Source organism: Mauremys reevesii, linkage group 4 (genome assembly GCF_016161935.1).
Source record: "Mauremys reevesii isolate NIE-2019 linkage group 4, ASM1616193v1, whole genome shotgun sequence".
Classification (NCBI taxonomy): domain Eukaryota; kingdom Metazoa; phylum Chordata; order Testudines; family Geoemydidae; genus Mauremys; species Mauremys reevesii.
This window is the reverse complement of record NC_052626.1, coordinates 30,899,526-30,923,906: the sequence shown is the minus strand read 5'-3', so window position 1 is coordinate 30,923,906 and position 24,381 is coordinate 30,899,526. Positions and strand designations below refer to the sequence as shown.

General features: G+C 46.6%; 1 protein-coding gene across 8 annotated transcripts in view; it reads right to left on the bottom strand.

Moving 5' to 3' along the window:
• RPS6KA5 (ribosomal protein S6 kinase A5) overlaps window positions 1-24,381 on the bottom strand; it is a 165,387-nt gene that overhangs the window by 72,502 nt on the left and 68,504 nt on the right. For all 8 annotated transcript variants that reach the window (XM_039535739.1, XM_039535738.1, XM_039535741.1 and 5 more), the window contains 4 exons: window positions 23,505-23,620; window positions 15,197-15,304; window positions 13,907-13,990; window positions 1,565-1,668 (listed from right to left, as the gene is read on the bottom strand). In XM_039535739.1, coding sequence (XP_039391673.1) covers window positions 1,565-1,668; window positions 13,907-13,990; window positions 15,197-15,304; window positions 23,505-23,620 — 412 coding nt within the window. The remainder of the gene's footprint in view (window positions 1-1,564; window positions 1,669-13,906; window positions 13,991-15,196; window positions 15,305-23,504; window positions 23,621-24,381) is intronic.

Genomic DNA, 24,381 nt, shown 5'->3' with positions numbered 1-24,381 from the left:
TGCTAGTTATAGCAGTGCCCACTCCACTACAGATTGCAAAAAGAAAGAGGTCTAAGTTTCTTTTTAAAAAACTCAAGATAAGCCTCATGGAGATTCTAGGCTCTTGAAGACAACGTGAATCAACAGAAAAGACACACACACGTATTTCCTGAATTTATAGCATCAAAGGTCCTCTTTCTTTGTCTCACTTATGTATACTCTAACAATTATTATAGCATTGGTGTCTGGGGGTGAGGACTGTAGTTGTCATTGTCCATTGGGAGCAAGATCAATGGGAAACAGATACTCTCTTTCTTTGAGCAAGGTTTAATGAGGACTTTTAACTTGTGGGATGTAAGACCCATAAAGTCAAGAAACAAATTAGAAATGGGAAATATCCTTTTGGGTATGGATGCATTTTGGGTATCTTATCTGGGAACAATTCTTCAAATTGCCTCTACAGCCTGCTCAGAGATTTAGATTTAGATACCTAGGTACCACCCCGATGTAACAATACAGATACATGCTGGGTGCTCAAGCAAAGGTTTAGTTCAGGGTGACTGGCCTCTTAAATCTCTTGAGTAAGGGTTTATAAGACAAGAAAAAACTGTATATTAAACAATCTGAAAGGAGATGTTCAGTTTTGTGCACACTGTTTTCACTGTCTCCTCTCAAAAGTGCATCATGTTGGCAGAAAGAGACCATGTTCTTTGATTTGTGTTGTTTGTTAGTTAATAAAGTAACTAACACCCATGATGTAAACTAAGAACGAGACCCCCAATTCTGCATATATGATCCACTTGGATGACCTTCAAGGGCTCATATGTTGGCAAAGCTATCCTTCTGCAAAGCATACAGTTCATCATTAGATGACACAAGATATGACAGGCAGCTGTTCTGTTTGCATATGGTTTCAAATGTAGATAGTCTTCCATTCTACAACTACACCTCATTTTGCATGAGTATTTTGGAAAGCTTTAATACGAAGCTAGCACTTGTGTAAAGATGATCTTGCCGCAACACAAAGTTTCTATTTGTGCTAATGGAGCTCCTCTCTGCAGCAGCACTAAAAATGCTACAACTGATTGTTCTCAAAAGCTTCAATGTCTATGCACATGAGGACTTCTGAATTAGCTCAAAGATCTCTATTTCGAATGTGGAGTGGAGGTTGTACAGGTGGAGATTACATCCTTGCCACAGACCATCCATTGCCTCTTTCTGTTTGGAGCAAGGTTGTATGCATTTAGGTGCAATGAATACATCTTCATCTATGCTTGGAAACCACCTACCATGCTGCGGTGCTATTACAATTAAATATTATAAATACTAGGCTGACTCTTGTTGATGGTCTACCTGCAGAAGTTAATGAAACCAGTCTGCTTCCTGATGGCTCAGTGAGAAATGCTGAATTTCTGATAAGGATTTGGTAGGTGTTTAATCTAACATCTGTAATTTAACTGAACTGAAACAGATTACATTGCATTTTTTTCTAAATCAGGATAAAAGTCATCAAAATAATTTACAGGGTGGCACTGTAATAATTTTCTATGAGAAAACACACACACATTATTGTTTCATAACTTACCTAGAAATCTCAGCTTGGGAATTTTTCTCTCCATCAACTGTAAAAGGTGATGCTCCAGTTAATAACTCATACATAAGAACACCAAGACTCCACCAATCAACAGCCTATAAAATAAAAATTATATATATGGTACTTTAAAAAGCATATAAAAATAAAACAAAATCCTAGGAAATAGCTGACAAAAGAGAACTATGCTGCAGTTTAACACACAAAGGCAGGGTATGGTGAAATTACAGAATTAAGATATTAGAGTAATTAAGTTGAGATAGCGTAGAAAATGTTTAACTGTGTTTTTATATATAAATAAAACATATATATGCACATTTCCCTATTTGGATTTATGAGAAAATACTAAATCATAGGTTATCTGCTCCAAGCCCCTACATTGAGGCAGGACTAAATGTTATCTAGACCATCACGACAGGTCTTTGTCTCACTTGTTCTTAATAACCTCTAATGATGAAGATTTCACAACCTTACTAAGTAATCTGTTCCAGTGCTTAACTACTCTTACAGTTAGTAAGTTTTTCCTAATGTCTAACCTAAATCTCCCTTGCTGTAACGTAAACCCATTGCTTCTTGTCCTGTCCTTAGTGGCTATGGAGAACAATTTATCACCCTCCTCTTTATAAAAACCTTTTACATGAAGACTATAATGTCCCCTCTCAGTCTTTTCTTCTCCAAACTAAACAAACCCATTTTTTTTTCAGTCTTTCCTCACAGGTCATTGTGATGGGTTGTATGCCCCACACTGAAACAGACAGAGTTGGGGGCGGGTCTGGGTGCCCCTGCCATCCACTGCAAAATGGTATTGCTAGGGCAGTAAATGGGAAGACTGCATGAGTCACTGTGGGAGTGACATACTCAGGGCAGTGGGCATGAGGACTACCTGATGATGCTGCTGCAGAGGGACTTACCATGGTGTGACCTGGCCGGAGGGCTGAGTCACAAAGCAGTTGTACTGCGACTCTGAGATGGAGGAGAGCTGCAATGGTGGAAGAGAAAAAAGGGAGCACTGAACAAGGCAGAGCTATCCTCAGAATCTCCAGAAGGGGGCATCATCAAGAAATGAGTATAGGACACTGTGACAGCATGTTGGAGAATGTGGGCATGATGATACCTCTGGTATAAGGCGTCAGTGATAGACTGTGCATGATGAATACCCAGAGATTAGGGGTTAGAGAGAAACTCTAAGGCAGTCAAATCTTGACAAAGGGGAGGGTGAGGGGCGATAGCCGAGAAAAGACGGTTACTCACCGTTGTAACTGTTGTTCTTCGAGATGTGTTGCTCCTATCCATTCCAGTTAGGTGTGCGCGCCGCGCGTGCACGGCTCTTCGGAAAATTTTTACCCTAGCAACACTCGGTGGATCGGCTGGGCGCCCCCTGGAGTGGCGCTGCTATGGCGCAGGATATATACCCCTGCCGACCCATCCGCCCCTCAGTTCCTTCTTGCCGGCTACTCCGACAGTGGGGAAGGAGGGCGGGTCTGGAATGGATAGGAGCAACACATCTCGAAGAACAACAGTTACAACGGTGAGTAACCGTCTTTTCTTCTTCGAGTGATTGCTTCTATGCATTCCAGTTAGGTGATTCCCAAGCCTTACGTAGGCGGTGGGGTTGGAGTTAGATGTTGCAGAATGCAAAACTGCTGAGCCAAAGGCTGCATCATCTCTGGACTCTTGGGCCAATGAGGCAAAGGTGTGGACCGAGGGCCAGGTAGTTGCACGACACATCCCCTGAAAGGGTACGTGAGCCAGGAAGGCAGCAGAGAAGCCTGAGCCCTGGTGGAATGTGAAGTAAGGTGGCTCTATGGAACATGGGCCAAAACACAGGAGGTGCGGATGCACGATGTCATCGAAGACGAAATCCTCTAGGAGGAGACAGGCATGCCCCTCGTCCGGCACGCCAGCACGACGAAGATTTGGGGGCGTTACGAAAGGGCTTTGTCCGCTCGATATAGATTGTGGATGCCCTGCGGACGTCTAGGGAGGGCAGGCTTCGGAAAGAAGACCGGAAGGAAGATATCCTGGATGATATGAGAGGCTGATACCACCTTTAGGGAGGAAGGCCGAACGTGGTCACAACTGCCCTTGTCCTTGAGAGACACAGTATACCGTGGGTCCAACGTGAGCGCCTGAAGCTCGGAGACTCGTCTGGCCGATGGAAAGGCTACAAGGAAAAACTGTCTCCCAGGACAGGTATGTCAGCGAGCATGTCGTCAGTGGCTCGAATGGGCAATCATAAAACTGGTTAGAACCAGGTCGAAGACCCAGGTTTTGGCGGGGGCCAACTGGGGGGGTATAACGCTCCAAGCCCTTGAGGAACCTAGAAACCACAAGGTGTAAGAATACGGAGCGGCCACTCTCCACTGGGTGGAAGGAAGAGATGGCTGCCAAGAATGCCCTTAATGAGGACCGTGCCAGGTGCTGCTGTTTGAGAGACCAGAGGTAGTCCAAGACGGAATGGATCGGGACCTCGGCGGGAGAAACATTGTGCGTTTCGTAGCAGCAGGAGAAACGCTTCCACCCTGCCAGATACGTTAACCGAGTGGAAGATTTCCTACCACCCAGGAGAATCCTGTAGAACCAAGGCAGAACAATGTAATTCGGATCGGTTTAGCCACGCAGCAGCCATGCTGTGAGGTGCAGGGATTACAAGTCTGGGTGGTGAAGCTTGCCGTGATCCCGCGTTATGGGGTCTGGGCAAAGAGGTAGGGAAATAGGGTTGGCTACCAACAGGGGTAGCAACCTGGTGTACCAGCGCTGCCTGGGTTACACTGGAGCGATCATGATCAGGTGCGCTCCGTCCCTGCGGAGTTTTAGCAGGACCCTGTGAACCAGCGGGAACGGTGGGAAATCGCACAGCCGATGGCTCATCCACGGCATCAGAAAACCCCTCCAAACCTGAGCCCGGGGAGAAGCTTTGGAATGAGGAGAACTTCTCTCTCTTTTCGCTCTCGCGGGAGCGAAGAGGGCTATGCGGGGAAAGACCCACTTCCGAAAAACGGAATGGACAATGTCCGGAGGAACGCCACTTGTGAGACAGGAAGGATCTTCTGAGGCGATCCGCCAGCTGAAACGCCTGGTATACAAGGCAGACTGCTCTCAGCTCTCGGACATTGATGTGTAAGGCCAGCTCTTGAGCCGACCGAAGGCCGTGAGTGCGAAACTGACCCAGGTGAGCACCCAGACGAGAGATGGGGTGTCTGTCATGAGGGACCCCGAGGGGTTAATGGAACAGCCTGCCTGGATACACCAGGGAGGATGCTGACTCCCGGTCGAGGGAGCCTAGGATACTCAGGGGGAACGAGACGACCAGGAGTATGCTATCTCTGCCCGGGTGGTACACCAAGGTGAGCCACGATTGAAGTGGACGGAGGCGAAGCCTGGCATGTTTGGAAACAAACGTGCAGACAGCCATGTGACTCAGGAAACCTAGCAAGTGCGAGCCAAAGTTGTCGGGAAGGTCTGTAGACCTTGTACAATTGTTACCATCGCATGAAACCGAGGCTGAGGTAAGCAGGCTCTGGTGAGACTGGAGTCCAGGATGGCCCCAATGAATTCTATTCCCTGTGTGGGAACCAGAGTGGATTTTACTATTGATCATCAGGCCTAGACACAGGAATAGGTCCGTGTCGATGCCCACAGGACTGGTAACTTGGGCCGGGAGGTCCCTCGAATGAGCCAATTGTCTAGATACAGAGAACGTGTATCCGACGGTGGCGAAGAGAGGCGGTGACTACCGCCATGCACTTTGAATACACTTGGGCAGTATAGAGGCCAACCGGGAGGGCCGTATACTGGAAACAACGGTACCCCCAACCAGGGGTACCTTCTGTGTGGAAGAGAAATGGCGACGTGAAAATACGTGCCCTTCATATCGAGGGCGGCATACAGTCTCCGGGATCCAAGGATGGGATGACGGTCCCCATGGGTACCATGCGGAACTTATCTGCATCGTGAACTTGTTGAGGTCCCGCAGGTCTAGGATAGGTCTGAGACCTCCCTTCGCCCAGGGGATTAGGTTTCGTCCTTGGGTACCTCCTGTATAGCTCTGATGAAGAGGAGCGTCCGCACCTGTTGCAAGCGGAATCACTCGTGAGAGGGGTCCCTAAGAGGGACGAGGATGGGTAGGCTTTTGCCCCATTGGTGGTCAGAAGGACCTTAATTTTGGCTTCTTTGGGGGCCTGATTGACGCCTACGACCATGTAAGTGACGCCTGCTGGCAAAGTCCTGTCTTTGTCTAGGCGCAGGGTAAGAGCGGTGAGGCTGGGGACGGAAAGGTCAGCACTAAAGCACCGGCGTGTGCATGCCGAGAGAGAGCGCAAAGTGACCCTGCTGCCCTTCAGGCTTTGCAGCCTAGGGCCCGTTTTCTTTTTAGAGAACAGGCCTTTGCCATTGAAGGGCAAGTCCTGTATAATGTACAGCAGCTGCGAGGGAGGCTCGATAACTGGAGCCATGAAATGCGCCTCGTGGCAACACCCGAGGCCAGGGTCGTGGCAGCGGAGTCAGCTGCATCCAACGAGGCCTGGAGGGAAGCTCTAGCCAGCTTCTTCCTTCGTTCCAGGAGGGCATCGAACTCTTGAGAGGAGTTCTGAAGAACCGACTCTGTAAATTTGCCCACCGCCACCCATAGTAGCGGCTAAGCAGGGCTTGCTAGTTTGCTACACGAAGTGGCAGGGCCCCCGCCGAGTACATCTTACGGCCCAGTAAGACCATTCGCCTAGCCTCCTTGGCTTTAGGGGCTGGTGCCTGCTGGCCATGGTGTTCCATCCCATTGAGGGACTGGACGACAAGGGAGCGGGGTGGGGGGGTAGATGTACCTATAGGTACTCGTACCCCCTGGATGATACCATGCACTTGCGTTCCGATCAGAGGAGGGCCCGAGGAGTATGTTCCTGCCCCCGCCTCATCTGGGGAGGAGGCAGAAGAAAGGCCAGGGACAAGTGGGTCCTGTGTGGGCTCGCGCTCCTGGACGACCTCCTGATCCGGTGGGATCTGGGAGCCCGGTGGCTGAACCGGGGCTTGCTCCGTACCGGTCGGAGGGGGACGGCTAATTGTCGCCTCTGGCACCCAGAGCTCCGACGGAACGGAGCGAGATGGGAGCACCGGTATGCCTCTGGCGTGGTAGTACGCCCAAGGTGACTAGAAGGACCACTGATAGGTCTCCTGGGAGACTCTGGAGGGCACATCGGAAAACAGAGTACTGCGCATATGAAGTGTCCGCACGTGGCAACACTGATGCGTGGCTGGAAGGCCCTGAAGGAGCTGAAGAGCCTTTGGTAGAGTCTCCTTCTCTAACTGACGTCGCTCGACGTGGCACCAGGGATCGGTACCGGGAGACATACCGGTACCAAGAACGGGACCTGCCACCGGAACTGTGCCAGGCGGTCGACTGAGAGCGCAAGGCTCGATGTTCAGGAGTGGCTACGGGAGTCTCGATGCCTGGGGCGGTGCCGGGAGCGGGATCGGTGCCGAGTGTACCGGGCCAGCGAACGGGACGCTGACCGGTGCCGCGAGTACTAAAGGTACCGAAACAGAGAACGGTGCCGAGACTGCGAGCGGCGTCGGGACCTCGATCGGTGACGGGACCGAGAACGTCTGCGGGACCGCGATCAGGAACAGTGCCGCTCTGCGGTGCCGACGCAGGGTGGCGTGAGCAAGACAGGCTCGCCGATAGACAATATAACCCGCACCGGCGGTGTCGGGGGTTAAAGCAACGCAGGCTCTGCCCTTGCCATCAACTCCCTCGCTGTGGAAATGTTTCCAGCGTGGAGGGAATACTGAGCTCGACCACAGCTCGCACCGGGGAGCATTCAGGTGCTGGACTTGATGGCTCTTGCGTGTCCGGAGTCTACGGTGCTGATACTGTCGGTGCCGCGGCAGACATCGGTGCCGGGCGATCCGACTGAGCATAGCGCTCGGCTGCGGAGCAGGCGGCTCGGACGCAGCTTCATAGCGAGCTCTACTACGGTTCGTACAGGGGAGCCGTCCAGCACCGGACTCGACGGCTCTTGCCTGGCCAGAGTTAATGGTGCGGATATTGTCGGAGCCGCAGCCGACATCGGTGCCGGGCGCTCCGACTGAGCATAGCGCTCGGCTGCGGAGCAGGGCTCGGACGCAGCAAGTATATTGTGCCTCTTCATCCTCCAGGAGAGGGAACCATGCCGAGTGGACGTCGGAGCCAGCGAGGGCCAGTGCCGGGAGGCCTTGACGGTACCGGCGATCCGGTGCCGAGGGAGCGCTCCTTGAAGACTAACCAGCGCTCGGCGCCGAGAGCGGAGGAGCAAGAGCTGCCTCCCTCAGGAGCTGATTGAGACGAAAGTCCCGCTCCCCTTTGTTCTCGGATTAAAGGCCTCACAAATACGGCACTTATCTGTTAGTTGAGATTCCTCGAGGCACTTAGGAGAGGATCTCTTGTCGGCATCGGCTTGTGGCCGGCCGAGCAGTGTAAAACCCTGTGGACCGGGCATCGGACCCGGCACCGGGTGAGGGGAAGGGATAAACCCCGAACCCCTGAAAATAAATACTATACTACAAACAAATAAAGTTAACTACAACTATAAACATCTGAACTATATACTAAACGAGAGAAACTACGAGTAGCTAGGGAAGTGGAGGTCAGCTAAGCCGCGCTCCACTGTTCCAACGGCCGTCACGGGCAGGAAGAAGGAACTGAGGGGCGGATGGGTCGGCAGGGGTATATATCCTGCGCCATAGCGGCGCCACTCCAGGGGGCGCCCAGCCGACCCACCGAGTGTTGCTAGGGTAAAAATCTTCTGAAGAGCCATGCACGCGCAGCGCGCACACCTAACTGAAATGCATAGGAGCAATCACTCGAAGAAGAACTGGTGTATCAGAAACCACATCACAATAAAACTACGTATACCCTGGGAGTTCACAACAGCAGAGGTGAGAGTGGTCCCTGAAGGGGGATTGGGAAGGAGGTTTGTGATGAGGGAAGGAGAGAAACTTGATGGAATAGCCCTGATAATCTCCAGGACTCAACTGTCTACGGTGATCTTATTCCAGCTGTAGGCAAACAGAATGAGACAACTGCCAAAGGTGACAGGAGAAGTGGGTGGCATCTATCTGGCATGCGGGTCTCAAGCTGTATGTCAAAAGTGGCCCTTGGCCTGCGGTAGACAGTGAGTGGAAGCTGTGGCAGTAGAGGGAGGTGAGAAATTGAACCTCTGAGTCCTCTGGCATTTGCGTACAGGCTCAGGTAGACACTGGTAATACAGAGCATGCAGAGAAGGTTTTGCTCTAAAGGAATGTCTATGGTGTTTCCTCCTGGGGACTGAAGTGTAAATCCCCAGGGACCTCAGAGTAGATCTTGAGTCCTTTAGTGAGTACAGGGATTTATATGTCTCTTCATTAAAAAAGTTGGACTCACTGAAGGGAAGGTCCTGCAAGGTGTTTTAGACCTCCCTAGGAAATCCTGACAACTGTAGCCACAGGTCCTTCACCATAGCAAGTTCTGTGGCCAAAGTCCTGGACATCATGTCTGCGGTAGCTACTGCAGCCTGGAGGGCCACCTTTGCTACTAACTTCACTTCACCTAGAAGGGACTGGAATTGGGTTCTGTCCTCTATGGGAAGTTTATCTTTAAAGTCTGAAAGTCTGGCATAGCTGTTAAAATCATATTTCACTAACAATGCTTGGTAGTTAGTCATATGAAATTGCAGATCTGTGGAGAACACCTTCCTTCCCAGAAAGTCCAGTCTCTGACTGCCAAGATGGATTTCTGGTAATGTGACTTAACTCTTTCCAGAGCTGCCTGTACCATCAATGAGTTGGGGGCAGGATGAGAAAACAAAAAGTCAGTTTCTTTGGGAGAAACAAAACCACATTTTATTTTAGTTTATTGGAGATATACCTATCTCCTAGAACTGAAAGGGACCTTGAAAGGTCATCGAGTCCAGTCCCCTGCCTTCACTAGCAGGACCAAGTACTGATTTTTGCCCCAGATCCCTACGTGGCCCCCTCAAGGATTGAACTCACAACCCTGGGTTTAGCAGCCAATGCTCAAACCACTGAGCTACCCCCTCTCGCTCAGCCTTTTTTGGTGTAGGGACACAAGATGCTGGTGTGTGCCATACCACTCTGGCTGGCTCTAGTATAGCCTCGTTAATTGGAAAGGCCACCTTACTCAGTCCCTTTGGTTGCAAAATGTCCGGGCACCAGTACTGGGGATCTAATTTACTGGGATCTGTAGATTGTTTGCAACCCTATGTAACAGCTCCTAGTACTGACTGTCATCTGGTGGAGAAGGCAATGACTAAGTGACAGCATTGTCCAGAGATGATGAAGTAGCAGCCTGTGGCAGAGCCTCTGCTCAAGTCAAAAAACTGCACAGAGACCTTTATGCTAGTAAAACAGCCAGTGCAGCTTATTTATAATGTTGGTTCCCACCACCCTTGTACACTATACAGTCTTAACTCCTACAGTTTTAGGGAGCCCTCAGCTCCTGTCTGCTCCTCCCCACCACTTCCACCCTGTGCCTTTTTATATCCTTCGCCTAATAGCTTAATTAGCCTTCCAGTTAGTCTCCACCCATCAGTAAGACACAGTTCTTAATAAGGTCTCTTCTGCAGTGCTTAACTGAAGCTGCAGTGACCAGAGCGCTGGCTCAACTGTTGTTGCTCAGTGTTCTATCACAAAGCTCCTATCAAATCAGCAGAACTGGTTCTGGCACCTCCTCCTCATACACCAATGGAACCGGCCATCAAGAAGTGGAGAAGTGGTACAACTCATAAGAGGGGTCCAGACTCCTGCCATAGGAATCCTGTGGTCCCCAATAAGGCCAGAAGGAGGGATCCATCAGTCGCAATGGCTCCCAGAGGAATTGGTACCAGTGGTGCTGGGAGCGAAGGGGGTCATACCGGGAGGGATGATAAGTATAGCCCAGGGGTAGGCAACCTATGGCACGCGTGCCAAAGGCAGTACACGAGCTGATTTTCAGTGGCACTCACGCTGCCTGGGTCCTGGCCACCAGTCTGGGGGGTTCTGCATTTTAATTTAATTTTAAATGAAGCTTCTTAAACATTTAAAAAACCTTATTTACTTTACATACAACAATAGTTTAGTTATATATTATTATATATTTATAGAAAGAGACCTTCTAAAGACATTAAAATGTATTACTGGCATGCAAAACCTTAGAGTGAATAAATGAAGACTCGGCATACCACTTCTGAAAGGTTGCCGACCCCTCGTATAGCCTCTCAACTGTCTATTGGGTCTCCTGTCCTTCTGTGGAAATACTGATGCAGCTATCTCCTCTTCCAATTCTGAGGACTGTTCTGTTGGTAGCAGCAATGCCATTGGTACTGGAATACTCCTGCCCGATGGTTGAAGATGGAACTGCTGAATTCTGAGACATTAGTAAAGATTCTTCCTCCAGAACAAGGACATCCCTCACAAGATCAGGGCCAGAAAGGAGTGGAGACTGTAGGTAGGGGAGGAAAATATCCTCTGGTGTTACATAAGTCTCTATTGCCCAGGGAGTTTCAGCAGATATGCCTGAAGAACTTGGCTCATCTGTTGCAGCTGAACAGTCTTTAGATGAACACGGTGATACCAACAATGAGTCCAGACTCACACATGTATATGGAACTGGTGAGCATCTGTTCTTCCATTTTGGTACCACAGTCACAGTCGGAACTGACTGATCCTTCTTTTTGCATGCCTTGCCCTCCTCCTAGGGGTGTTAGTGGAGCCGGTTCCATGGTTCCAAACACAGTGTGTCACCCAAACTGGACCAGCTCAGGAACAGAATGCATTTCTTATGGACCATCCTCTGTCCTTGCACCCTGAGAGTGCTCTCTACTCTCAAGAGGCGGCCTGGAAAAAGAGTCCTTTGGCTTTGGGGTTGATGACTCTGCTCTAAGGCGTATTTTGGAGAGGCACTTCTGGTTGGTGGAGGCCATTGTACAGGGGGGTCCTCCCAGGCCCAGATCAGAGCAGGACCTCACACAAAGTTCCTGATAGAGGAGGCTAAGTTGGAGCTCCTGGGCCTCTCGAGTTCTAGGTGGAAAAGGATCTACAGATACTGCTCTGTGCAGAGATATGTGCTTCACCCATACAGTAGAAGCACCGTTGATACTTGTCACTGATGCAGAAGAAGTGCACAAGACACAAGTCTTGAAGCTCGGGACTCTGGGCATAGTCTTAGACCAGAGAGTGGGTTGAGAAATGATTCTATACTATAACAACAAACTTCTTAAACAAATATAGAAAAACTATTTACAAATATTGCATGTTATAGTTTATACTCAGAGTGAAACAGGACACTATTCCAACTCAGGCCATACGGTGGTAAGAAGTAACTAGACTGGCGTTGACCTACACTGCTTTTACACCCTGGGTCTGAAGCATGAGGGGATCTACCACACATGTGCAGGTCAATGGACACTCCTTTGAAGAATTTCTGGACTTGGACACATGCAGCCAGTGCAAACCCACCTGTGGAATACACATAGGGACTTTCACTCAAAGAATCACCATTGAGTACACTTTTTCAAATCAGTCCTGCATCCACCTTATGGTAGACTACATTTTCCTAGTTTGCTTATGAGAATGTCATGTGGGACTGTGTCAGAAACCTTATTAAAGTCTACTGCTTCCCCACTATCCACTAGGCCAGTTACCCTGTCAAAGAAGGAAATTAATTGGTTTGGCATGATTTATTCTTGCAAAATCCATGTTGCCTATTATTATTAAGTTAAGCTGATTAGTCTATAATTTCCCAGGTCCTCTTTGTTCCCCTTTTTGAAGATAGGTATCATGTTCCCCCTTCTCTAATCCTTTGGGACCTTCCCCATCCTCCATGAGTTCTTGAAAACGATTGCTTTGGCTAGCTCTAGGATGAATTTCATCAGGCCCTGTCAACTTGAATACAAGATTTAATTTACCTAATTATTCTTTAATCTGTTAATTCCCTATTCTGTCCTGTGTTCCTTCCTCCTTGTTGTTAATATTGGGTGAAGCATCTAGTGAATTAATTGTTTTAGTGAAACTGAAGCAAAATAGGCATTAAACACGTGTCCTCTTTGTGTCATCTGTTATAAGCTTTTCTTCCCTAGTAAGTAATGGACCTACACTTTCCTTTATCTTTCTCTTGCCCCAATGTATTTATAGAACCTCTTCTTACTGCCTTTTGCCTTTCGTTAGGTATACCTCATTTGGTGCCTTAGGGCTTGTCTACATTATCTGCTGGATCGACAGGCAGTGATTGATCCAACGGAGGTCGATTTATCGTGTCTAGTCTAGATGGAGTTGATGGGAGAGCATCAGCCGTCAACTTACTGCAGTAAAGACACCACAGTAAGTAGATCTAAGTACGTCGACTTCAGCTACGCTATTCAAATAGCTGAAGTTGCATAACTTAGATCAATTTCTCCCCCTCCCAGCCCCCTGTGTAGACCAGGCCTTGGTCTTTCTGATTTTGTTCCTGCTTGTTTGTGCTATTCTTTCACACTCATCCTTAGCAATTTTGTCCTTGTTTCCATTTTGTACAATTCCTTTTTGATTTTCACGTTATTAAAGAACTCCTGAAACAATCATATTGGCCTTTTATTAGTCTTCCCATTTTTCTTCTGCCTCAGGATATAGTTTGCTGTTTTGCTTTTAATATTGTCTCAGAGAAACTGCCAGCTCTCCTGTACTACTTCCATTTGCCTTACACTCTCTTTTCAAAGATATCATACATAACAGTTCTTTAAGTTTGTCGAAGTCTGCTTTTGTGAAGTCCATTGTCCTTATTCTGCTGCTCTCATTCCTTTTCCTTAGAATAATAAATTCTATTATTTTGTGATCTTCACTGAAGTTGCCTTTTGCTTTCAGACTCACAACTACTTCCTCTCTATTAATCAGAATCAAATCTAAAATATCTGCTCCTCTTGTTACCTCCTCCACCTTCCGAAATAAAAAGTTGTCCCAAATACATTCCAAGAACTTGTTGACAGTCTGTTTTCCTGAATTATTTTTCCAACAAGTATCTGGGAAGTTAAAGTCCCCCATTACTACCATGGTTCGTGTTTTGGCTGCTTCTGTTATTCGTTCTAAAAATGTTGTCTCCTCCTCCTCCTCATTTGGTGGTCTACAGTAGACATCCTACCGCCTCCCCACCTTTTCCTTCTTTTATCTTCACCCAGAGACTTTCAACATGTCTGATTCTCACTTCTTTCTGGGCCTTAGTTGGGAAAGCCTGAGTTGTGAAATGGAGTGAGGAAGTTTTGGAGGGCAGGCAAATAATCACATAAAAAACTACACAGTAGGATTCATTTTAATCAGGAATGTAAACAGGCAGTGACAAAAGAAAGCTGAGATGAAACACACCTTGTCATGTCCGGTGTCTCCTCCTCTGACAATATCTGGAGCCATGTATTCTATAGTTCCGCAAAAAGAATATGCTCTCTCATTCTAAAAAAGACACACATATTGGTATCAAATGATTACAGTGAATAAGGGCTATATATAACTAACAGCTGGTGACCCACAGCTATCATCCAAACAATTCAGAATTGCATAGACAAATCACCTTCCATCATACAGAGAATTAACCCAGAACCCTTGAGACTATTCACTACCTCTTAGGCAAGCACTACAATATTATGAATTTGTGGGGCAGATTTAACATAAGCACATGAAACAATGTTTGGTATTTAAAACAAAAATGTCATCTAGACTTAAAATAGAGTATAACCAATTAGATGTTACAGGACATTCTCCAATATACAATTTATATGATCTCTGCCAGGTACATTACTAATGCTCTAAATAACATGATAAAATGTGTAAGTAAATACAATGATATATTTTTATAAAGGTCTTTGCAATTTGGCTAAACTTGATGTTATATCAAACCCTCTGGCTCCCATATTCATGAAGCTATACTGACCTTTATTAAAAAAAAAACTCTTTCCATAATATACAGTGTGCAAAAAACAACCCCCTCTCTTCTTGGGAGCAAATTGTTTTCATTTTAGACTACACACAAGGTATTTGTTTTGGGTGTGTTCAATCTGAGCTGTTTTCACAGATCACTGTACCATTCTTTGTTAATAGCCATTTACTTTTGTGGGCAACAAGGTAATGCTGTGTCTTGATAATTATGAAAGCACATGTGATTAAGCCGAGCAACACTGTTCACCCCTTACCCTTCAAGGTTCTAGCACTTTTTAGAGAGATTATGATAGGTCCTTCAAAGAAGTGTGTTTAAATAAGCAGATATGTCACAAGTCAGGTTTACATTTGTAGATTCAGATTTGGAGTTCAAGACAGGTGCTATACAAGGAAATCAAGAATGTACTACACTAGAAAAAGGAAACTTATGAAATAAATTTTAAAAAAAGTCTTGTTCAGTGCTTCCATGAGATGTAAATTAACCAGTATAATGCCAAATTATTAAACTATATTTTTATTTAAAAATGTATACTCTGTCTCACTTCTGATAAATTTCTGATTTTAATATAGTTAAATATAAGCCTAATTTTTTGGGAATGTTATTTGTTTAAGATTGTTTCAGCTGTTCCCCTTAATAAAGCAATAGGATAGAAAACGATTATTTTCTTCTAACCAAATTCTTTCTGGATTGTGTCCACAATCACTGAATATTCAAATACTCACTTCATCTGTAAGAAACTCCTTACTCAGACCAAAGTCTGTCAGCACAACGTGGCCATTAGAATCAAGTAGAATATTCTCAAGTTTTATATCTCGATATATAATCCCCAACTGCAAATAAACACAAAAACAGTAATATAACATTGATTTGGAAATACTAAACAGATATGTTAAAAGAATGTTTCTAAATCTGAATCTAGCAAAAGTGATTAAAAATCCCAGATACAAAACTATGTTAAATTCTCTCAACCTTCACTAAATTTATCAGTAATTTAAGGCCTGGTCCACACTAGGCCTTTAATTCGAATTTAGCAGCGTTAATTCGAATTAACCGTGCACCCGTCCACACCAGGAAGCCATTTAATTCGACATAGAGGGCTCTTTAGTTCGAATTCTGTACTCCTCCCCGACGAGGGGAGTAGCGCTAAATTCGACATGGCCATGTCGAATTAGGCTAGGTGTGGACGGAAATCGACCTTAGTAGCTCCGGGAGCTATCCCACAGTGCACCACTCTGTTGACGCTCTGGACAGCAGTCCGAGCTTGGATGTTCTGATCAGCCACACAGGAAAAGCCCTGGGAAAATTTGAATTCCTTTTCCTGTCTGGCCATTTTGAATCTCATTTCCTGGTTGGACATCGGGGCGAGCTCAGCAGCACCAGCAACGATGCAGAGCTCTCCAGCAGAGGAGTCCAGGCAATCTCTGAATAGAAACAGGGCCCCAGCACAGACTGACCGGGAAGTCTTGGATCTGCTCGTTGTGTGGGGCGAGGAGTCTGTGCTTTAGGAGCTGCGCTCCAAAAAATGGAATGCAAAGACCTACGAGAAGGTCTCCAAAGCCATGACAGAGGATCCAGCCGGGATGCAACGCAGTGCCGCCTGAAAATCAAAGACCTGAGACAAGGCTACCAGAAGACCAAAGTGGCAAACGGACGCTCCGGAGCCTGCCACCACTGCCCCACCAGTGACCGTGGATTCTGACGATGGGATAGTGTCAATGGCCAGTTCCTCGGCGATGTTCGTGGACGGAGAAGATGAGGAAGGGTTTGTGGAGGACGAGGCAGGCGACAGCGCTTACAACGCTGATTTCCCCAACAGCCAGGATCTCTTCATCACCCTCACGGAGAACCCCTACCAACCCTCCCCGGCCGTTAACCCGGACCCTGAATCAGGGGAAGGATCAGTCGGTAAGTGCTTAAAACATGTAAACTTTTATTATTAATGGAACAGGAATCTGAACTATGTGAAAAGGAGGTCTATATATATGGGGATAGAACAGAAATCCTCCTGGGAGATCTCCACGAAGCTCTCCTAGAGGTAATCGTAAAGCCTCCGCAGGAGGTTCCTGGGGAGAGCTGCCTTACTGGATGCTCCATGGTAGCACACTTTTCCGCGCCAGGCTTTCATGAGGTACTCAGGGAGCATTGCCTCCCTGAGCACGGCTGCATAGGGCCCTGGTTTGTGCTGGCTTTCACGCAGCATGCGCTCTCTATCTCCTTCAGTGACCGTCCTCAGGGTGATCTCGCTCGGAGACTACAGGATCTAATTAGGGGAATTACTGTAATGTTACGCCTGGTCCAAAGTATTTTTAAAAAATCTCCGGACAGACGGCGTAGCAGAGACTCAGCACGCTGCTGCGTGACAAGCGTAACGGAAAGCCAAAGAATCAAATGGACGCTCATGGAGGGAGGGGGGACTGAGGACGCAAGGTATCCCACAGTTCCTGCAGTCTCCGAAAAGCATTTGCATTCTTGGCTGATCTCCCAATACCTGTACGGTCAAACACATTGTCCGCGGCGGTTCAGGGCATAGCTGGTCAATGTACCCCCCTCCCCCACCCCCAGAAGGAAAAAGGAAAAAAAATCGTCTCTTGACTCTTTTAAATGTCACCCTATGTGTACTGAATGCTGCTGGTAGACGCGATGCTGTGGCACTGTACTGTAGCATCCTCTCCCCCGCATCATGGGTGGCTGATGGTGCAGTAAGACTGATATCCGTCATCATCATCATCAGCCTTGCTGTAGATGGTGTAGTGCAATACGACTGGTACCTGTCCTCGTCATCAGCCCATAAGTAGACGGCCTGCTAACCATCTTCATCATAGCAACAGGGGGCTGAGCTCCATCAGGCCCCGCCCTTCATGTGTAAAGAAAAGATTCTGTACTGCCTGGACTGTCATAGCAGCAGAATGCTGTTTTCCTCTCTCCCACACTGCTTAATGTCCTGTCTGGACAATCATAGCAGCTGGAGGCTGCCTTCCCCTCATTTCATTTCAGTAACAAGTCACTGTTTCTTATTCCTGCATTCTGTATTACTTCAGCACACAAATCAGGGGACACTGCAACGGTAGCCCGGGAAGGCTGGGGGAGGAGGGAAGCAACAGGTGGGGTTGTTGCAGGAGCACCCCCTGTGAATGCCATGCAGCTCATCATTCCTGCATAATCTGACACGGAGCGGCTGTGCTCTCTGGTTCTCTGAAACACTGAATCTCTACTACACTAGCCCCATATTCTATGCAGGAATTATTCTATTTTTAGATACCATAAAGGAGGGATTGACTCGGGGAGTCATTCCCAGTTTTGTCTTTTGCGCCCCCGGCTGATCTCGGCCAGGGGCACCTATGACAGCAGCAGAAGGTATAATGCAATACGGCTGGTAACCATCATCACCTTGCCAATTTACAATGGCATGGTAGATGGTACAGTATGGCTGATAACCATCTCTGCTGTCATGCAAAAGCAAATGAATGCTGCTGTGTAGCGCTGCTGAATCGCCTCTGTCCGCGGCATCTAGTACACATACGGTGACAGTGACAAAAGGCAAAATAGGCTCCATGGTTGCCACGCTATGGCGTCTGCCAGGGTAATCCAGGGAAAACGGGCTCGAAATGATTGTCTGCCATTGCTTTCCTGGAGGAAGGAATGAGTGACTACATGTACCCAGAACCACCCGCGACAATGAAATTTGCACCATCAGGCACTGGGATCTCAACCCGGAATTCCAAAGGTCGGGGGACACTGCAATGGGGTGGAACAGGGGCAGAGTTTATGCTTTCCGGATTGCCTGCAGCAGGAGTGCGCACGAGATAGGTGCTGTGCATGCTCTTGTTCACAGACAGACTAGACTGTGTTCATTGTTCGCAAAAATGTATCTTTGCAAGGAATTCACTCCCTTTTTCCCCATCACACAGCTTCGACTGTCTCCAGACCTGCCACAGCATCCCCCTCACAGAGGCTGGCAAAGATTAGGCGGCGAAAGAAAAAGACACAGGACGAGATGTTCGCTGAACTTATGGGCTGCTCCCGAGACGAGGCGGACCAGCAGAGCCAGTGGAGGGAGAACCTCTCTCTGTACCAGCGCTCACACAGCGAACAGGAGGAGAGGTGGCATGAGGAACACAAGCAGGCGACTCAAACGCTGCTTGGACTAATGAGGGAGCAAATGGACACGCTCCGGCACCTTGTGCATGTTCTGCAGGACCGCAGGCAGGAGGACAGAGCCCCCCTGCAGTGTATCTGCAACCGCCCTCCCCCGCCACAAAGTCCCATACCCCCCTCACCCAAAATAACCAGAAGGAGGGGCGCCAGGGGGCGTTAAAACTGTCACTGTACCCCAGCAGAGTGCTCAAGTACCCAAAAGCTCTCATACCCTAAATTTTGAGAAGTCCTTTCCTTCCCGCCTCACCCAAGCCCCCGTCCCAATTTCATCCCCTAACTGGCTAGTTGATAATAAAAAAATACTTTTCTGTTAATTACTGTTTCCGTCATGTTCTTTTAGAGGAGACTGTGTTTGAAGGGGGGGAAGGGGGTTGGTAATTGGACAGGACAGTCACCTTTACCAGGGTACAGACACGGGGGCAGGATCAGCAGCAGGTCACACACACAGTGCAGTCAGTAGGCACCCTGGTCGGTATGGGAGGTGGTTTCCAGGTTCTGTGTGGGTGCGGGGGATGTGACTTTGTAGCGGGGGAGGGCGGTTACAGATCTTATGCAGCGGTCCTTGTCCTGGACCGCTGAGTCACGCAGCAGAGGAATCTGTATCCGTCCTCCTCCGCCACAAGGTCACATAGCCCCCGCACACAGAATCCCAAAGAGGGATGGCAGGCTCCGTTGAAACAACCAGTCCGGCACTGCGGACCGCTCTAGGAGCAGGAGCCTGTCATTCCTCGAGTTCAGAGGTGGTCTTTACATCACCGCACACCCTACCCAGCACAGTCTGCGTCCCAGTTTCAACCCTTTAACGCAAAGTCATTAATAAAGAAACCTTTCTTAAGTAACAATGGAACATGTATTTTATTTTTACACGTGTGTTGGAAGTGGGGGAAACGGGGTGAACGGGGTATGTAACTGCAGAGGATAGTCAACAGTAACTGGGTAAAGAAACAGAGGCAGGTTCAGCTTCTCTGTAAAGAAACTGAACAGTCACAGGTCACGCTGCTCGCTGGTACTTGAAGAGTTCCTTGTCGCTGTCCAAGGCGCCTGTATAGGGCTTCATGAGCCAGGGCATTAGCGGGTAGGCTGGGTCCCCAAGGATCACTATAGGCATCTGCACATCCCCAACAGTTATTTTGTGGTCCGGGAAGAAACTACCTTCCTGCAGGTGCCTAAACAGACCACAGTTCCTGAAAACACGCGTGTCATGAACCTTGCCTGGCCACCCGACGTTGATGTTGGTAAAACATCCCCTATGGTCCACCAGTGCTTGCAGCACCATTGAAAAGTAGCCCGATTTCTCAGCAGCTGACTGTGGAAGAGGTGGACGATAAGGTGCAAGGAGGTGAAAACGGCCATAACTGCAGCGGGCTCCATGCTCGCAGTGCTGTGGCGTCCGCGCTGTCACTGACCAGAAAAGTGCACGAACAGATTGCCCGCAGGCGCTTTCGGGGAGGGAGGGAGGGAGGGCGTGATTGACGGTTCAATGATGACAGTTACCCAAAACCGCCCTTGACACATTTTTCCCCCCAGCAGGCATTAGGGGCTCCATGAAGACCTTCCATCTCAAAATGGCTGCCATCTCTTACTGTTCTCAATGGGTGCGAAGCTACAAGTTACCATTAGCAAAGATCCCTTGTTTCAAAATGGCCATTACTTCCCACTGTCCCCAACGAGCATGAAGTCAAACTGCCATCAAGAAGAATGGTGGCTCTGTGAGTTGGTAGCCACCATCCTCCCTGAGGGCATCTTGGCTTCATCCTCAATGGAAACAATGGCAGGCAGTAAACATTCGAAAGAGAGCATCTTTCTGATAGCAACCCGCAGCTTCACATCCATTGAGAACAGTAAGAGATGGCAACTCCCATTTTGAAAGAGGATGGATTGTGAAGGACACAGGGCTAATTTGTATTAATTCATGAAAACTGTATGTTTTATATGATTGTCTGATCGTTGAATTAAATAGGTACTTAGTAGCTATATTGGGTTAATGGGAACTGAACACACAGGGTAGTTCATTTTAATACTAGGCTGTTCAAAAAACAGTCAGGAACACTAGACAATGAGTGCAAATAAGCTACAAAAGCACAAGAAGGCTGAGCAATTAATTGTAAATATTCCACTTACAGGCTCCAGCCAAGAGTTACATTAGTGTTCTGCCACGGCTGGAACCTAAAGATCAAAAGGATACTTAACAGTTAAAGTGACTCTCTACTGAGAAAGAGGTGAGAGTTGTTGGGGATGCTTACACAGAGCAGTCCAAAACAGAGACAGATTCTGTGAGAAGGTCTAAGTTGTGCTATCTGGCTACTACCAGGGGAATAGTAGTCTAGACAGGCATTTGGATTGTTTAGTGGGCTCAAATTCTCTCTCTCTCTCTTATGCAGAGCAGTGTTCCTACTGTTAAAGATAAGCAACACACACTGTTTTTGAGAAGATCACTGTATAGTAACTGCTCATCAAAGCCCTGAAGGAAAGACCTGCAGGGCTCAGTAAATTGGGCCTGCCGAGAGAACGAGGGAAGTATGCCAAGGATATAGACCAGGTCCCTGATCTACAAGTCAGAGAAGTGTGAGATTCCACCCAGATAGAGGTATAGGCAGGAAGCCTCTCATCTGAGAGGGCTGTGCACTTGGAGAGACTAGAAAGGGGTTCCAGGTGCAGTTAAGAAGGTAACTGTGACACAGATCTTCATGGAATTCTCTGTAGAAGAATAGTGTTTTTCAGCCTCTGCTGAAGAAAAATCTTTCCGTTATGAAAAAACAAACAAGAAATGACTTACTCCTACATAAAATTCTTCATATGTAGTGTGGAAGTAGAGAAAGAACTGACAGGGATTTGAAGGGGATTTCAAATCCACGCAGTCTCCTTATGCGAGCAACCGTCAGGCTAGCTGTAATCCTAATAACATGAGATTTGTAGGAGAGGATTGTGTGAGGCGAGTGGGAAAGAACTGTGTGAGAAGTTGTTGCGACCTTGTGTTAGGTAAGTATGGAATGTAGACTATAGTCTAAATTGCGGAGGAAAGTAAGATATCAGGATGACATATGTATAAACAAAATGCAGCTGTCGCCTATTATTGTATGTAACAAAAGGTATAAATGCTTGCTGTAATTGTTTACCTGTGAGAGACCTGTGTTACCCTATCCTTTTACGCAACTGCTAGAGATAATGAAATATCTGACTTGCTGCACCCAACCTGAGAGTGAGAACTCTGTTTTTCTCCGACAGTAGGCAATGCATGAGATTTCAAGATTTTAACTATATGGGAGGTTTCAAGAGTATGTTACTCCATGATTAAGACTATTCAGGACACCTAAAAACACCAAAGCTAAGATTCTTAAAGGACCCATTTTAAATTTAACTTGTAAACTAATTAAATGACTTACTTGTAGATTATCAGAAACTAAAGAAGTGTTGTAATTTAGGGGAGTATAAACTGTATTCTTCAAATATAAGAAAGTGGCTGAATCCCTACTTAAGTGCAAAACTGAATTCAACCTTAATAATGGAACCACCAGCAACTATATTCATAAGAATATAGGTTCCTGGCTGGTCTCTGCAGATTATGTAAGAGTCCATAAACACAATGCAGGAGCCAGTTATGCTACAGCAGGCTGCATGGCAATTTTGCTCACATAAATTTCCACTCTCTTTGCTTCATTAAAATAACAATTCATCAGAGACTGCACTATTAGTATTACTATGTCTTACGTTCCTAAAGCTCATGCTTCAGAGTTTCAGCAGGACACCTGTAGGGATCAGGAAGGGATTCCCCCTCTCCCCCAATGTATTCTTGGAGGTTTGGGTTTGGTTTTGTTTTTAATCTTTTTCTGAAGCATCAGGGATGACCATGACTGGCGATGGGACATTAAGCAGGATAGGCCAGGGCCCCAAGGAGGCACTGAACATTCTCTCTCTCAGGTACTTGGGCTGGCGGATTCTTGGGCTCTGTGGTGACACCAAACATTCTCTCTCTCAGGTGTGTGGCTGGCTGGTTCTTGCTCATATGTTTAGGGTCTCACTGATTGCCACATATAGGTTGAGGAAGGACTTCCCCCCCCAGATCATATGGGCAGCGATCTTGGTTTTTTTTCCTCCACCTTCCTCTTCAGGATGTGGGTGCAGGTTATTTGCCAGGATGATCTGGGTATATCTTGCTTAATCAGACATTCCGGAGCCCTCAAGCACTGGTGCACCTTTCTCCATTCTATTCTCTGCCTATGGCACATAATAGTCTAGTCTTCTGTGGGCTGTAATACTTTAGTCTAATTTCAGTTGTTGGATTTAGTGTGTGGGTGCTGGGTAGTGTTGGTGTCCTGTGATATACACAAGGTCAGATTAAACAATCTGGCGGTCTCTTCTAGCCGTAAAGTCTATGACGCTCAAATCCCAGTAAATTCAATGGGACATCTTTGTAAATTATGCCTCTCTTAGGTGCCTAAATAGGAAATTAGGTGTCTAATTTTACGCCTCAGCTCTGAAAATTTTAACCTATAATTTTAATGAGAGGACACAGTTATAAAAACTGACTGCAGACATCTCTGTTCTTTATGTTGAAAGAAAATAAGAGTCACAATGACATTTCATGTGTGAAAAGAAGATACTTTTGGAAATGGAGATATTCAGAAAGTAACAACCAATTGGCAAAATAACAAATACTGACTCCAGAGGCAGAGTGTAGACTCTAGTCTTAATCTGTGCACAGATACTACAGATGAATACCTAATAAAGGGACATTTATAATTCATTAAATATTTAAAATTGGTGTATATAATCATGAGCTATATTTCTAAACAAAAAAATTAAGTCCTTTTTATTTTGTATATAATCATGAAGATGTAACTCACAAGAAAACATTGATGGAAAAAACTGTCTTACCTTGTGCAGGTGTTCAAGAGCCAGTACAATTTCTCCAATGTATATCTGCACCTCATTTTCTGTAAATCTCTCTCTTTGAGAAAGGTGAGTAAAAAGTTCTCCTCCATTTATATAATCTATAAATTAAAACAGAAAATCTAGTAATTTCACTTTCTTTTGAAAGCTTTTTAAAAATTATTTTGACATATTACCATTTCTTGAAAAAAAATGTTCTGAACTAGATGCTTTTATTGTATTTTAATAATATTTTACATATATGTATATAGCTTTTTATACATACATATACAGCACTTGAAATCCCTTGAGGAAGGAATATGAGAATCTTTATAAAGTTTCAAATCCAAGGCCCAAAATTAAAGTTTTCCTTAGACTTTTCACACAGCAGCTCCGTAACAGCAAAAACCTATTTATCTCAAAAGTATGAAAGGCAAATTGCCAAGAATTTTCTTTTTAAAGAGTCAGTCTTTCATTTATTTACCAAGAGGCTTAGAAAAGGAATATAAGACCTACAAACATCACATTTGTGCACACTTATAAAAGAGGGAAGAACAACAAGGAAGCGGAATCTTCAGTTAACTTTGTACAACATAAGCAGTGCAAAATTATGTAGCACAAAGTGGGCTTAAAGAGTCTGGAAACAGCCAGTGACGTATTCCCCCTATGCAGGAGAACTCTCTGTTGGCAGGAAGTATCAAAGGAACTGTTACCTCATGTGTCATCACCCCTCCCCTCCCTTTTGCACTGCATCCGAAGAAGTGGGTATTCACCCACGAAAGCTCATGCTGCAAAACGTCTGTTAGTCTATAAGGTGCCACAGGATTCTTTGCTGCTTCTATTAACAATGTGATTAATCGCACAATTAATCGTGATTAATTTT